At 45.4% G+C, this 12,402-nt stretch overlaps 1 protein-coding gene across 1 annotated transcript in view; it reads left to right on the top strand.

Annotated features, from left to right (window-relative positions):
* Positions 1–12,402, top strand: part of Ciroz (ciliated left-right organizer protein containing ZP-N domains) — a 44,490-nt gene that overhangs the window by 17,366 nt on the left and 14,722 nt on the right. The window contains 3 exon segments of the mRNA XM_074079672.1: positions 5,217–5,390; positions 8,316–8,435; positions 11,009–11,133. Of these exon segments, the coding sequence (XP_073935773.1) occupies positions 5,217–5,390; positions 8,316–8,435; positions 11,009–11,133 (419 nt within the window).

The raw sequence follows: 12,402 nt of genomic DNA on the forward strand, positions 1-12,402 counted from the left end.
GTGGAATCTTAGCGTGGTTTTAATTTGTATTTCCTTTATTGCTAGAGATGGTGAGCATTTTTTCATGTGTTTTTTGGCCATTTGAATTTCTTCTTTTGAGAAAGTTCTGTTTAGTTCACTTGCCCATTTCTTTATTGGTTCATTAGTTTTGGGAGCATTTAGTTTTTTAAGTTCCCTATATATTCTGGTTATCAGTCCTTTGTCTGATGTGTAGCTGGCAAATGTTTTCTCCCACTCTGTGGGTGTTCTCTTCAGTTTAGAGACCATTTCTTTTGATGAACAGAAGCTTTTTAGTTTTATGAGGTCCCATTTATCTATGCTATCTCTTAGTTGCTGTGCTGCTGGGGTTCCATTGAGAAAGTTCTTACCTATACCTACTAACTCCAGAGTATTTCCTACTCTTTCCTGTATCAACTTTAGAGTTTGTGGTCTGATATTAAGATCCTTGATCCATTTTGAGTTAATCTTGGGATAGGGTGATATACATGGATCTAGTTTCAGTTTTTTGCAGACTGCTAACCAGTTTTCCCAGCAGTTTTTGTGGAAGAGGCTGCTATTTCTCCATTGTATATTTTTAGTGCCTTTGTCAAAGACAAGTTGGTTATAGTTGTGTGGCTTCATATCTGGGTCCTCTATTCTGTTCCACTGGTCTTCATGTCTGTTTTTGTGCCAAAACCATGCTGTTTTTATTGTTATTGCTTTGTAATATAGTTTGAAGTTGGGTATTGTGATACCTCCAGAATTGTTCTTTTGACTGAGTATTGCCTTGGCTATTCGTGGCCTCTTGTGTTTCCATATAAATTTCATGGTAGATTTTTCAATCGCTTTCATGAATGTCATTGGAATTTTGATGGGAATTGCATTAAACATGTAGATTACTTTTGGGAGTATAGACATTTTTACTATGTTGATTCTACCAATTCATGAGCATGGGAGATCTCTCCACTTTCTATAGTCTTCCTCAATCTCTTTCTTCAGAAGTGTATAGTTTTCCTTGTAGAGGTCTTTCACATCCTTTGTTAGGTTTGCACCTAGGTATTTGATTTTTTTTGAGGCTATTGTAAATGGAATTGTTTTCATACATTCTTTTTCAGTTTGCTCATTGTTAGTGTATAGAAATGCTAATGATTTTTTCTGTGTTGATTTTATATCCTGCTACCTTGCTGTAGCTATTGGTGGTGTCTAGGAGCTTCTGAGTAGAGTTTTTTGGGTCTTTAAGGTATAGGATCATGTCATCTGCAAATAGGGATATTTTGACAGTTTCTTTACCTATTTGTATTCCTTTTATTCCTTCTTCTTGCCTAATTGCTCTGGCTAGGAATTCCAGTACTATGTTGAATAGGAGTGGAGATAGTGGGCATCCTTGTCTGGTTCCTGATTTTAGAGGGAATGGTTTCAGTTTTTCTCCATTAAGTATAATGCTGGCTGTAGGCTTGTCATATATAGCTTTTATAATGTTGAGGTACTTTCCTTCTATTCCTAGTTTTCTTAGAGCTTTTATCAAGAAATGGTGTTGGATCTTATCAAAGGCTTTTTCTGCATCTATTGAGATGATCAAGTGGTTTTTGTCTTTGCTTTTGTTAATGTGGTTTATTACGTTTATTGATTTTCATATGTTGAATCACCCCTGCATCCCTGGCATGAAGCCTACTTGGTTGTGGTGAATGATCTTTTTGATGTGTTCTTGAATTCAGTTTGCCATTATTTTGTTGAGGATTTTTGCGTCAATGTTCATTAAGGAGATTGGCCTATAGTTCTCCTTTTTGGAGGTGTCTTTACCTGGTTTTGGGATAAGTGTAATACTGGCTGCATAAAATGTGTTTGGCAGTTTTCCTTCTCTTTCTATTTCGTGGAACAGTTTAAGGAGGGTTGGTATCAGTTCTTCTTTAAAGGTCTGATAGAATTCAGCAGAGAATCCATCAGGTCCTGGACTTTTCTTTTTGGGAGACTCTTGATTGCTGCTTCAATTTCATTTTGTGTTATAGGTCTATTCAGGTGATTAATTTCCTCTTGGTTCAGTTTTGGATGATCATATGTATCTAGAAATCTGTCTATTTCCTTAAGATTTTCAAATTTATTTGAATATAGGTTCTCGAAATAGTCTCTGATGATTTCCTGGACTTCCATGGTGTTTGTTGTTATCTCCCCTTTTGCATTCCTGATTCTACTAATTTGGGTTTTTTCTCTCCTCATTTTAGTGAGGTTTGCCAGGGGTCTGTCAATCTTGTTTATTTTTTCAAAGAACCAACTTTTTGTTTCATTAATTCTTTGTATGGTTTTTTTGGCTTCTATTTCGTTGGTTTCAGCTCTTATTTTTATTATTTTCTCCTTCTATTTGTTTTGGGATTTGCTTGTTCTTGTTTTTCTAGGAGTTTGAGATGTATCATTAGGTCATTGATTTGGGATCTTTCAGTCTTTTTAATATATGCACTCATGACTATAAACTTTCCTCTCAGGACTGCCTTAGCTGTGTCCCATAGGTTCCGGTAGGTTGTGTTTTCATTTTCATTGACTTCCAGGAACTTTTTAATTCTCTCTTTTATTTCATCAATGACCCATGGTTCATTAAGTAATGAGTTATTTAGTTTCCAGCTGTTTGCATGTTTTTTGTCTTTACTTTTGTTGTTGAGTTCTACTTTTACTGCATTGTGATCAGACAGTATGCACGGTATAATTTCTATTTTCTTATATTTGCTGAGACTTGCTTTGTGCCCTAGGATATGATCTATTTTGGAGAAGGTTCCATGGGCTGCTGAGAAGAATGTATATTGTGTAGAAGTTGGATGAAATGTTGTGTAGACATCAACTAGGTCCATTTGATCTATTGCATATTTTAGATCTTGGATTTCTTTATTGATTTTTTGTTTGGATGACCTATCTATTGATGATAATGGGGGTTAAAGTCTCCCACAACCAGTGTATTGGAGTTAATATATGCTTTTAGGTCTCTCAGGGTATGTTTGATGAAATTGGGTACATTGACATTGGGTGCATATAGGTTGATAATTGTTATTTCCTTTTGGTCTATTTCCCCTTTTATTAGTATGGAATGTCCTTCTTTATCTCATTTGATGAATGTAGGTTTAAAGTCTACTTTGTCAGAGATAAGTATTGCTACTCCTGCCTGTTTTCGGGGGCCATTGGCTTGGTAAACCTTCTTCCAGCCTTTCATTCTAAGCCTATGCTTATTTCTGTCGGTGAGATGGGTCTCCTGTAAGCAGCAAATTGTTGGATCTTCCTTTTTAATCCATTTCATTAAGCGGTGCCTTTTGATGGGTGAATTAAGTCCGTTAACATTAAGCGTTAGTACTGATAGGTATGTGGTGATTCTGTCATTTAGTTGTCTTAGTTGTTTGAAGGTTTGATTGTGTGTACCTAAGTTGAGGTTACTCTCTACTGTCTTGCTTTTTCTTTTCCTGTAGTTTGAGCACCCAGTTTTTCACAGAAGAAACTTAGTCTTGTTGGGGGTCAATTTAAATGTATTTCACAATTTTTCAATTCATATGCAAAGCTTAATTTATTGTTCCAACTCAATCATGCAAGTCCTCCTTGGAGTGTCTCCCCAAATGTTTGTTATGAGCGTCTTCCTCCCTGAAAGGAAACATTATTTGGATTCTAAACTCAATGGCCAGTTTTGTCCACTTTTGAACTTCGTATAGAGATGATCAGAGAGTACAAACACTTTTTTGTCTTTTTCTTTTTTTTCTGTTCTGAGATTTGAACTCATGGCCTTCACCTTGAGCCACTACACCAGTCTTATTTTTGTGATGGGTTTTTTTGAGATAGGGTCTCTCAAACTATTTCCCTGGGCTGGCTTCAAACTGTGATCTTCCTGATCTCTGTCTCCTGAGTAGTTAGGATTACATGTGTGAGCCACCGGGGTCCGGCTTGTCTTTTTTTTTTTTTGAGACTGGTTTGAACTCAGGTCTTCGCACTTGCAAAGCAGGTGCTCTGCCATTTTGCTCTGGTTATTTTGAAGGTGGGGTCTCGTGAGCTATTTGCTTGGGCTGGTCATGAATCACTACCGTCACCATCTCAGCTTCTCAAGTAGCTAGGATTACAGGCATCAACCACCAGAGCCCGGTGCCAAAAGGATTTTTAAAATTACTAGTTTCGTTTGGAGCAGACCCTTCCTGCTCTGAGTCTGGTCTCTCCTTGCCTTGGTGCTTTTTTTTTTTGTAGGGCTCTACCTGGTGGAGAACCTGTGACAATACAAATGATTATGGTGGAGATCAGAAAAGGTTCAAGGGGAGCTGCCCTCTCCCCCTGTAGGAGGAGCCAGCTTCAAGGCCATTTGCAAATTCATTTTAACATTTCCATTTAGAAAAGTATCTGCTCTTTTTTTCTCCTTTGAACTGGCTGTCACACCTGCCTGGTGCCCTCATTAATATTTGAGTTAATAAAATCCTTAACATGGACTCGTGTTTTAAAAGATCGATGTTCCCCTTTTTGAAAATTAACTTTTCACACTGACTCCCCCTGGGAAATGCCCTCGTTCCTCCTCCCCAGCTCAGGCTGCCTGTATCTCTTCACTGTTTCATCTTCTTCAGAGCTCAGTCACCAGCTGTGATCACTTTGTTCATTTATTTCCTTGCTCGGTTATGGTTGGGCTCTCTGTGCCTTGGCTACCGATTATGGTAGGCACTCAGAAGATGTATAATTGGGGCTGGGGATGTAGCTCAGTGGTAGAGTTGTTTGTCTATGATGCACAAGGCCCTGAGTTGAACCCCCAGGGTGGTGTATATATGTGTGTGTTTAAATATGTATATATGTATACATATTTATATATTTGACTAAATGAAATATAATTGATACAGTGCATTCCTGTAATCCTAGTAGTACTCGGGAGGCAGAGGCTGGAAGTTCATGAGTTCAAGGTCAGTCAGCGTTACATAGTGAGACCCTATCTCAAAAAACATGAAAAACAAAGAATGACAAAACAACATCAAATCTAGGTGCCAGTAACTCACACCTCTAATGCTAGCTATTCGGGAGGCAGAGATCAGGAGAATCTTGGTTCAAGACTAGCCCTGGGCAAATAGTTCCTGAGACCTTATCTCGAAAATACCCAGCACAAAAAAGGGCTGGTGGAGTGGCTCAAGTGATAGAATGCTTGCCTAGCAAGTGTAAGGCCCTGAGTTCAAACCCCAGTACTGCCAAAACAAACAAACACACAAAAAACACCAAAAGAAATGTAATTGACTGACTGAATGAAGGTAGCATAGGGGTAGATCAGGCAGCACTGGGCTATGTACCCTGCCTCACCACACCCTTTCTTCTTCCCTGCAGGGCCATCTGTCTTGCCTGTGTTCAGCCAGTGGTGTTTTCATGGATTCTCACCTTCAGGTCAAACAAGGACAGGCCACGCCCTACACTAGAAGTGTTGACAGGTAAATCAATCTGGCTTTTCTGGTTTGCAGCAGGCTTTGGGCATTTCTCCACCGAGCAGACGGATAACCAGCTTGCCCTGGACACTGGGTGCGGCAGAAAGCTTTTAAAGTCGTTGTGTGTATGTGAGGCTCTTTCCCAACAAGGATCTCGTTTCTGGGAGGCCAAGCACTGTGGTCACATGGCTGGCTGGAGCCCAAATCTTGGTTGGGCCTGGCATCCCCCACTCAGAGTTCAGTGTTTGTTTCGTAACAATCAGGACAAGGAGCGTGAGTCGTGTGCCAGGCCAGCCTTGGAGGTTTTGTGTGCCTCCTGAGTCATCCTTAAGACGGCATGAGGAAGCCAAGCTCCAGAGGAGTGAGTGACTTGTCTGCAGTCCCCCAGCAATGAGTGGTAGAGCCAGGACTTCAACCAGGCAGTCGAGTCCCAGGGTCTCTGTCCCTAGCCGCTACAGCAAAGAGAGGACACTAGAGAAGCCATATGCATTGAACAGGCCCTGTGCTGTGGGTTTCTTACGTCACTTCATCTTTGAGAGAGGGACTATTTTTATGCTAAGAGATTCAGGACTCCCCGAGACCACCTTCACTTCTGACATCAACTTCAAGGCCACCGTCAGGTTGTTCAGTCAGTAGAACTCACAGATCTCAGAAAAGCTGTTCTCTCTGTGGCCATGGCTCATTATGGCAAACAGATGCAGACGAGAGTGGGTGGGGTCCATAAGAGACCCAGGAGCAAACCAGGTGTCTTGTCCCAGTGGAGGTGGGCAGACAGTGCTGACTTCCACCAGCTGCAGTCTGCAGCAGGTAATGTAGACAGAGTGTTGCCTACCACAGCCTTGGTATCCGGGTTTTTGTTGTTGTTGTTTTTTACTGAGAATTAATTATGTAGTCATGGCTGGCCACCTGCTTGGCTGACCTTAGTCTCCAGCCCCTTGAGGTTGAATGGAGACCCCATGGTTCAAGACTGTCAGCCTAAGTCACATCAGTAGCACTGGCTGTCTGGCATAGCCCATTGCCTCCAGATAAATAAAGATGTTTATTTAGTAGCTAGAACATTGTAAAGGCTTAGAATTTCCTTTCCAGGTGCCAAAGGGCCAAACCTTTCCTTGAGCCAAAGGTAGGTCTTCCCTGCACATGTACCCATTTTGCAGAATGGGAAATGGGGTCTCAGAGAGGTTACATGACTTGCCCCAGGTTGCTTGAGGGCCCCAGCCCCACGTATTCTCCTTGGTGTCCTTCTTGTCTCTGTTGAGAACATGATTTTCTACTTTCCTGCTTCACCAGTTGTCAGCTAGTTCATGTCTAGAGTACATTTAATTTAAGCTTTCTGTCATCTTGAGACACCATCAGGGAAGTTGAGGCAGGGCTCCATTTGGGGGAAAAACATCATATCCAATGAGATTCCACTTCCTGTGGCTGAATTATGTCACTTGATATTGTTGCTTCTGCAGGGTCACAGAAAATTCCAGTGACTCGGAACACAAGTACTCACCTGCACATTTCCCAGGTGTCTGTGGACCCAGGCACAGGGCAGGGTGTCAAGGTGCACAGTGAACGAGTTAGACTCATTCTTGCCTCTCAGCTTGTGTGTTGGGGCAGGAGAGAAGCAGACGTATCTCCAGAGCTTCCGTTGTTCGTCACATTCTGGACATACCAGGCTCCGGCCACAGTCGTTTCCTGGGCAAGTGTTTACTGAGCAGTTGCTGGGGACCAGGCACTGGTTCATGGAAAGGCCTTGGGCACAGAATGGCCCCCGCGCCCAACCCCTGGAGCGTGTTTTCACTGAGTGATCTCTACACTCAGTGGGAGAAAAATACAGAAATCCCATGAACAATTAGGTGACATAATTTCCAACTATGATATGAACCAGGAAGGAAAGAGACACAGAACCAGAGTAGAGGACGGATGGGGCTGGCCAGAGAGTGCTTCCTGGAGGACTGGTAGTGTTTAGGCTGAGGCATCTGAATGAAGAGGAGCCAGTCACATGAAGAGTGGGGAATGGTGTTTCAGGCAGAGGGAACAGCAGGTGCAGAGGCTCTGAGGTGGAGAAAAGACCAGTTGGCTAGAGTGTAAGGATAGAAGAACACAGGGAGGTGAGCAGGGCTAGAGGCCTCAGCTGAGCTGCAAGTTCCCAAAGATGAGCGGTTTGACCCCACCCCACTTTTATGAGTCAAGTGACTTAGAAGCAAGTTCCTCTTTGGAGCCTATTTGGAACTTTTAAGGTGTGCCTGGGTGTCAAGGTGCAAATGCAGGCAGAGCCCCATTTTCTTCATGGCAATGGAGCATGTTTGTCATGATGACTCAGAGGCCTGCAGAGGAGCGGTCACAGGGGTGAGGATTGTCTCACAGTCCTTCTGACGCTTATTCAATTTCTCTGATACTCTAATTTATCTGGCTATGTGATGAGCTGAAAGATGATGCTGGGGAGTTTATGTCCTGCTATTTTGTGACCACGACAAGTCCTTCCACTCTGCATAAAAGTAATTGTCATCATGATACAAGCTGTTGCCTTTAGGCATGTGCTCTGTGATGAGCACCTTGTAAAGACCCCATGTGCATGAACGCATTCAAGTCTCTCCTCTGTGCTATGAAGCTTTATCGTCACTGTTATCACCACCACCTTCACCCCCATCATCGCCACCATCATCACCACCAACACCTCGTCACCATCACTACGATCATCACCCCATCGTCATCATCACAATGGTGATACAATCAATTCGTAGGGAGAAACTGAGACTAACCATTGTGCGTGTACACACACACACACACACACACACACACACACACACAGAACGGAGGTGGGGTTAACACTGGCTAGATGTAGCGATGACCATTTGCCCTTTCTCAACTAGTCCTCCAAAGCAGGGCTGAGAGGAAAAGCCTGTCCTCTTTCCCTTTCTCCTTTCTCCCTTCCTCCCTGCCTAGAAGTATCTTCTTGTTCCACAGACAAGGTCGAGTGCTATTCTGACTACATGATCCTCCAGATCCCCAAGAGCCACGCGGAGGGTTTGAGCCGGTGGCTGGCCAGGATCCTGAGCCTGCCAGGTATGGGGCAGCCAAGCTGGCTGGGGCCTTTGCTGAGGGAGAACCCCATTTGTGCCTTACTCCAGTTGCCTTTCCCTGCCTGGATGCTCCTCCCGCACTTCCTATGCTGGCTCCTTCTGTCACTGCGGTCTCTGCTCCCCTCGCTTCCCCCAAGGCCTTTCCGATTCTCTAAAGCACGACTCCCCCACCTCAGTCATGACCCATCCCGTTTGCTCCCAGCTCTACTTAAAATGATCTTCCACCATCATCCGCATATGTGTCATTTGCTGCCCCACCAAGCAGAAGGGAGCCCTCTGACAGGGACAGAGCCCACGTGCTCTGCGCTTACTGCTGTGTCTCCAGGACTAAGGACTCTGTCTGGTGCTTAGGAGACTCAGGATTAATATTTGCTGAATGCACAAGTGGCCCCACACCTGGGAAGAAGTGTCCATCCGGTGCTGATGTGCTCCACAATCTAAATTGTCTGGGAAGAAAAATGACTGTGAGGCCAAAGGGGTGATTCTTACCTGCTGGAAGCAAGACGTCACCTCATGCACAGAGGGCAAGTGGCACACCTGACACAGCCAACACCGAGGGTCCAACACCACTTTCAGAAACCCTTCAGCCATGTGCTTGCCAACAGGAAAAGTGGGGATAGGGGGGTACCATAAGGTACCTGGAACAAGTACCTTGTTCTAGAAGGAACAAGAATAGAGAGACATGCCAAAACAGTCCACTTCTCTCTGTGTATTCCATCTTGGGGGCTGAAAAGTGAGCCGTCTCTTTTGCACAAAAAGGGAGAAATTGAGGAAAGGGGCTGTCCCATCTCTCCCAGCATCTACCAAAACCTCCCAGGGGCCCAGTTTATTCTGGAAATTCTTATAGCAGCGCCTGGAACTGGTGAAGCCTAGATCTGTCCTGGGATGGTCAGCTGCCCAATGGCCAGCCAGGCTGTGATGCCTCGGGAGTAGCATTTGTGTATTAAAAGGCCACTTTTCCAGGAGAAATGCTGTGGGTACATTAAACTGTCGCCTGTTCTTTGGAGAGCCATTATTAATGGAAAACAATAGATTAATAGTTTTAAAACACTTGTTCAATAAGTAATTTTTATGGCTCCGGCTAGAGCCCATTAAACATTTCTGTGTGTTATTATAAAGAAGTTTTAAGCGTAAAATCATAAAGTCAATAATCTGAGAATTAGTCACAGCGGTCAGCCACAGGCCATTAGTTTTAGGCACTGTCAGAGACACCTGTGGCTTTCGAAGGAGAGTTTTTATTTCCCGCGCAGCGCCAGGTGGGATGGAGAAATGCCGGTGCCTGCTGCCTTGCATCCACTTGAAGGGACAGCAGGCAGGTGTGAGCAGCGTGGTGCCAGGCAAATATTTACAAAGTGCAAACGTGAATGCAAAACTAAAACGATTCGGGTCAATTTGCACATGCAGGCTCACTTTATTTCCCCAGCGATCCACCTTTCAGAGCCTCCCTCCGCCAGAGGCGGGCCTTGATCTCTTGCTAAAGATAGCTGTTAGCTGTGGAAGCTGCATGCTTTTGAAAGGAAAGCATGTCATCAGAGAATCCGCCCCCAACCCCCCCCCCACCGCAGAAAGGCCGCTGAGCTCTTTCTGCAACAGCACAGACCTCTCCCATCAACTACACAATCAAGTCAAGTGTTTGAAAATGAAACTGTGAGCTTTGAAAAAATGACTTTTTAAAAAGCTGTGACAACAGCAATGCAAGATAATTATGGAAACCAGAGGAAAAAGAAGATAATAAAAACTGCCTGTAATCACTGTGACAGTAATAGTCCAACAAATATTTACTGAGAGCTCTCTATACGCCAGACACAGCGTAAGGCAGTAGGGATGCAGCGATGAACAAAACGGATACTCCTGGCGCCAGGGAGCTGACATTTGAGTGGAGGGCAGCAACCTTCCCTACAAGCACAATTTGGTAGCAGGTGAGGAGGTGGTAAGTGCTGTAGAGAGTAGGATGAGGGTGAGGTTGAGAGGGTGCTGGTGGAGGCTTCATTGGCAACCAGGCTTTTGGGCAAATACTTGAAGGAGGTGACATGAGCCACATAGATATCTAGAAGACAGCTCCAGGCAGATGGTACAGCAGTGCAAAGGCCCTGAGGCAGAAGTGCATCTGGGATCCTTGGGACATAGCAAGGAGGCCAGTGTAGCTAGAGCAGAGGGAGAGTGGTACAGAGAAGTAAGAGAGAAAGTCAAAGAGGTGAGGGGCAGGTCATACGGGGCCCCTGAGTGAAAAATGTGGGTCACAGCAAAGGAAGGACATGACCTGACTTAGCACTCTGCTGGCTGTTGCAAGGGAGGAAGCAGGAGACAGGACAGGAGGCAGAGGTGCCGGCTGCAGCATCCAGCAAAGTCTAGATATATGGTGAGGGTGGAACCAACCAGCTTCCCATCAGCGGTCACCTTTCCTGGCCTACTTGCCCTGTTATCCTCGTCCACTTCCTGTCAGGTGCTTCCAGGCAGAGCACAGCCCTTGGTTTGGATCTGGTGTCTGATGCTCCTGACCTCGCCAGAGAAGTAGCCTTAGATACTCAACCATGGTTCTGTCCGTTGTTGTCACAGGCAGCCACAGGGCCTCTGACCGCCTGGATGCTCTACTTGACAAATGTGGCTACCTCCTGCGTCCCACGCCTGAGGGTGACTTCATCTTCCGAGCTCTGTACTCGGCCTGCTTTGTGCAGAAGGAGGTGGGTTTGGGAAACTTCATTGTCAGTGCTGGGATGGAACCCAGGGCCTCATGCAAGCTAGGCAAGACCCCCACCGTTGAGCCACCCAGCCCTTACAGGACACTTGCTAGTATCTCTCAGCAAGCGTCTTCCATCCTGGGAACCACGAGGAGCTGAACCTGGGCCCAGATGTCAAAGAAGGAGACACAATCAGGCACTGGTGGCTTCCACCAGGACAAAATGGACTGGAAGTGTGGCTCAAGTAGTAGAGCGCCTGCTTTGTGAGTGCAAAGCCCTGAGTTCAAACTCTAGTCCCACCAAAAAAAAAGGAAGGGGACACTTTGGCCTTCTTTCTCCCCAGAAGAGCCAGACAACAGAAGGCTCTGCCTTCACGGAGTTTCTAGATATAGATTGTAAAAGACTGCTCAGGGCAGTGTTGACCCAGCTCACAAGCTGCCTCCTCCAAGCAGGCTTCCCAGCAATCACTTCTCATCTGTGCAATGGCCCTGCTTCTGCCACTCTGGCTACTGTGTGTCTGTGACATGGCCATCTCCTGCAAGGCTGGAGTCTTTAAGGGGAGTGTAGCCAAACCCCCAGGATTTGCCTCACAGCCAGGTGCTCAGTATGTGCCTAACGGAGAGAACAAAGGGTGCCGAGCAGTCGCACAGGTTCACGGCCACCCACACTTGCAGAGACCTCTAAGGTGCTCATAAGACCTTGTGATTCTGTCAGATTTCAAAAATAAGATCTTTTCATAGTCTTTTTATTTTTTGGCCATGCTGGGGATGAAACCCAGGGCCGTGCACATGCCAAGCGTGCCCCACCACTGAGCTCCACTCCAAGCCTCCTGTCCTTTGTCTTAAGGAGACCCTGCCCTCAGTTTGCATGAGGCTCAGCTCCCATCCAGCCTTCCCCCCAGCCCTGACCAGGCAAGGCTCAGAGAAGGGTGGTGGGTTGTGGAGAGTGGATGCATCTTTGGGGGGCAGCAGGGTGAGGGGCGTCCCTGATTCCAGACAGGGCCAGAGGGGGCAGGGCTCTAGACATGACACTCTTTGCTTATGTTCCTTGCTGGGTTTTTTTTTTTTTTTTTTTTTCCTTTTTTGAGCCACACCTCTAGTCATTTTGCTCTTGTTATTTTGGAGATGAGGGTTCTCAGGAACTGTTTTCCTGGGCTGGCCTTGAACCTTGGTCCTCCTGGTCTAAGCCTCCCAAGTGGCTGGGATTACAGGTATAAGCCACCGGTGCCTTCCTTTCTTTGTCCTCCCTTGCTTGACAATCCCAGAGTGATGA

The sequence above is a fragment of the Castor canadensis genome, chromosome 7, assembly GCF_047511655.1.
Source record: "Castor canadensis chromosome 7, mCasCan1.hap1v2, whole genome shotgun sequence".
Classification (NCBI taxonomy): Eukaryota; Metazoa; Chordata; class Mammalia; order Rodentia; family Castoridae; genus Castor; species Castor canadensis.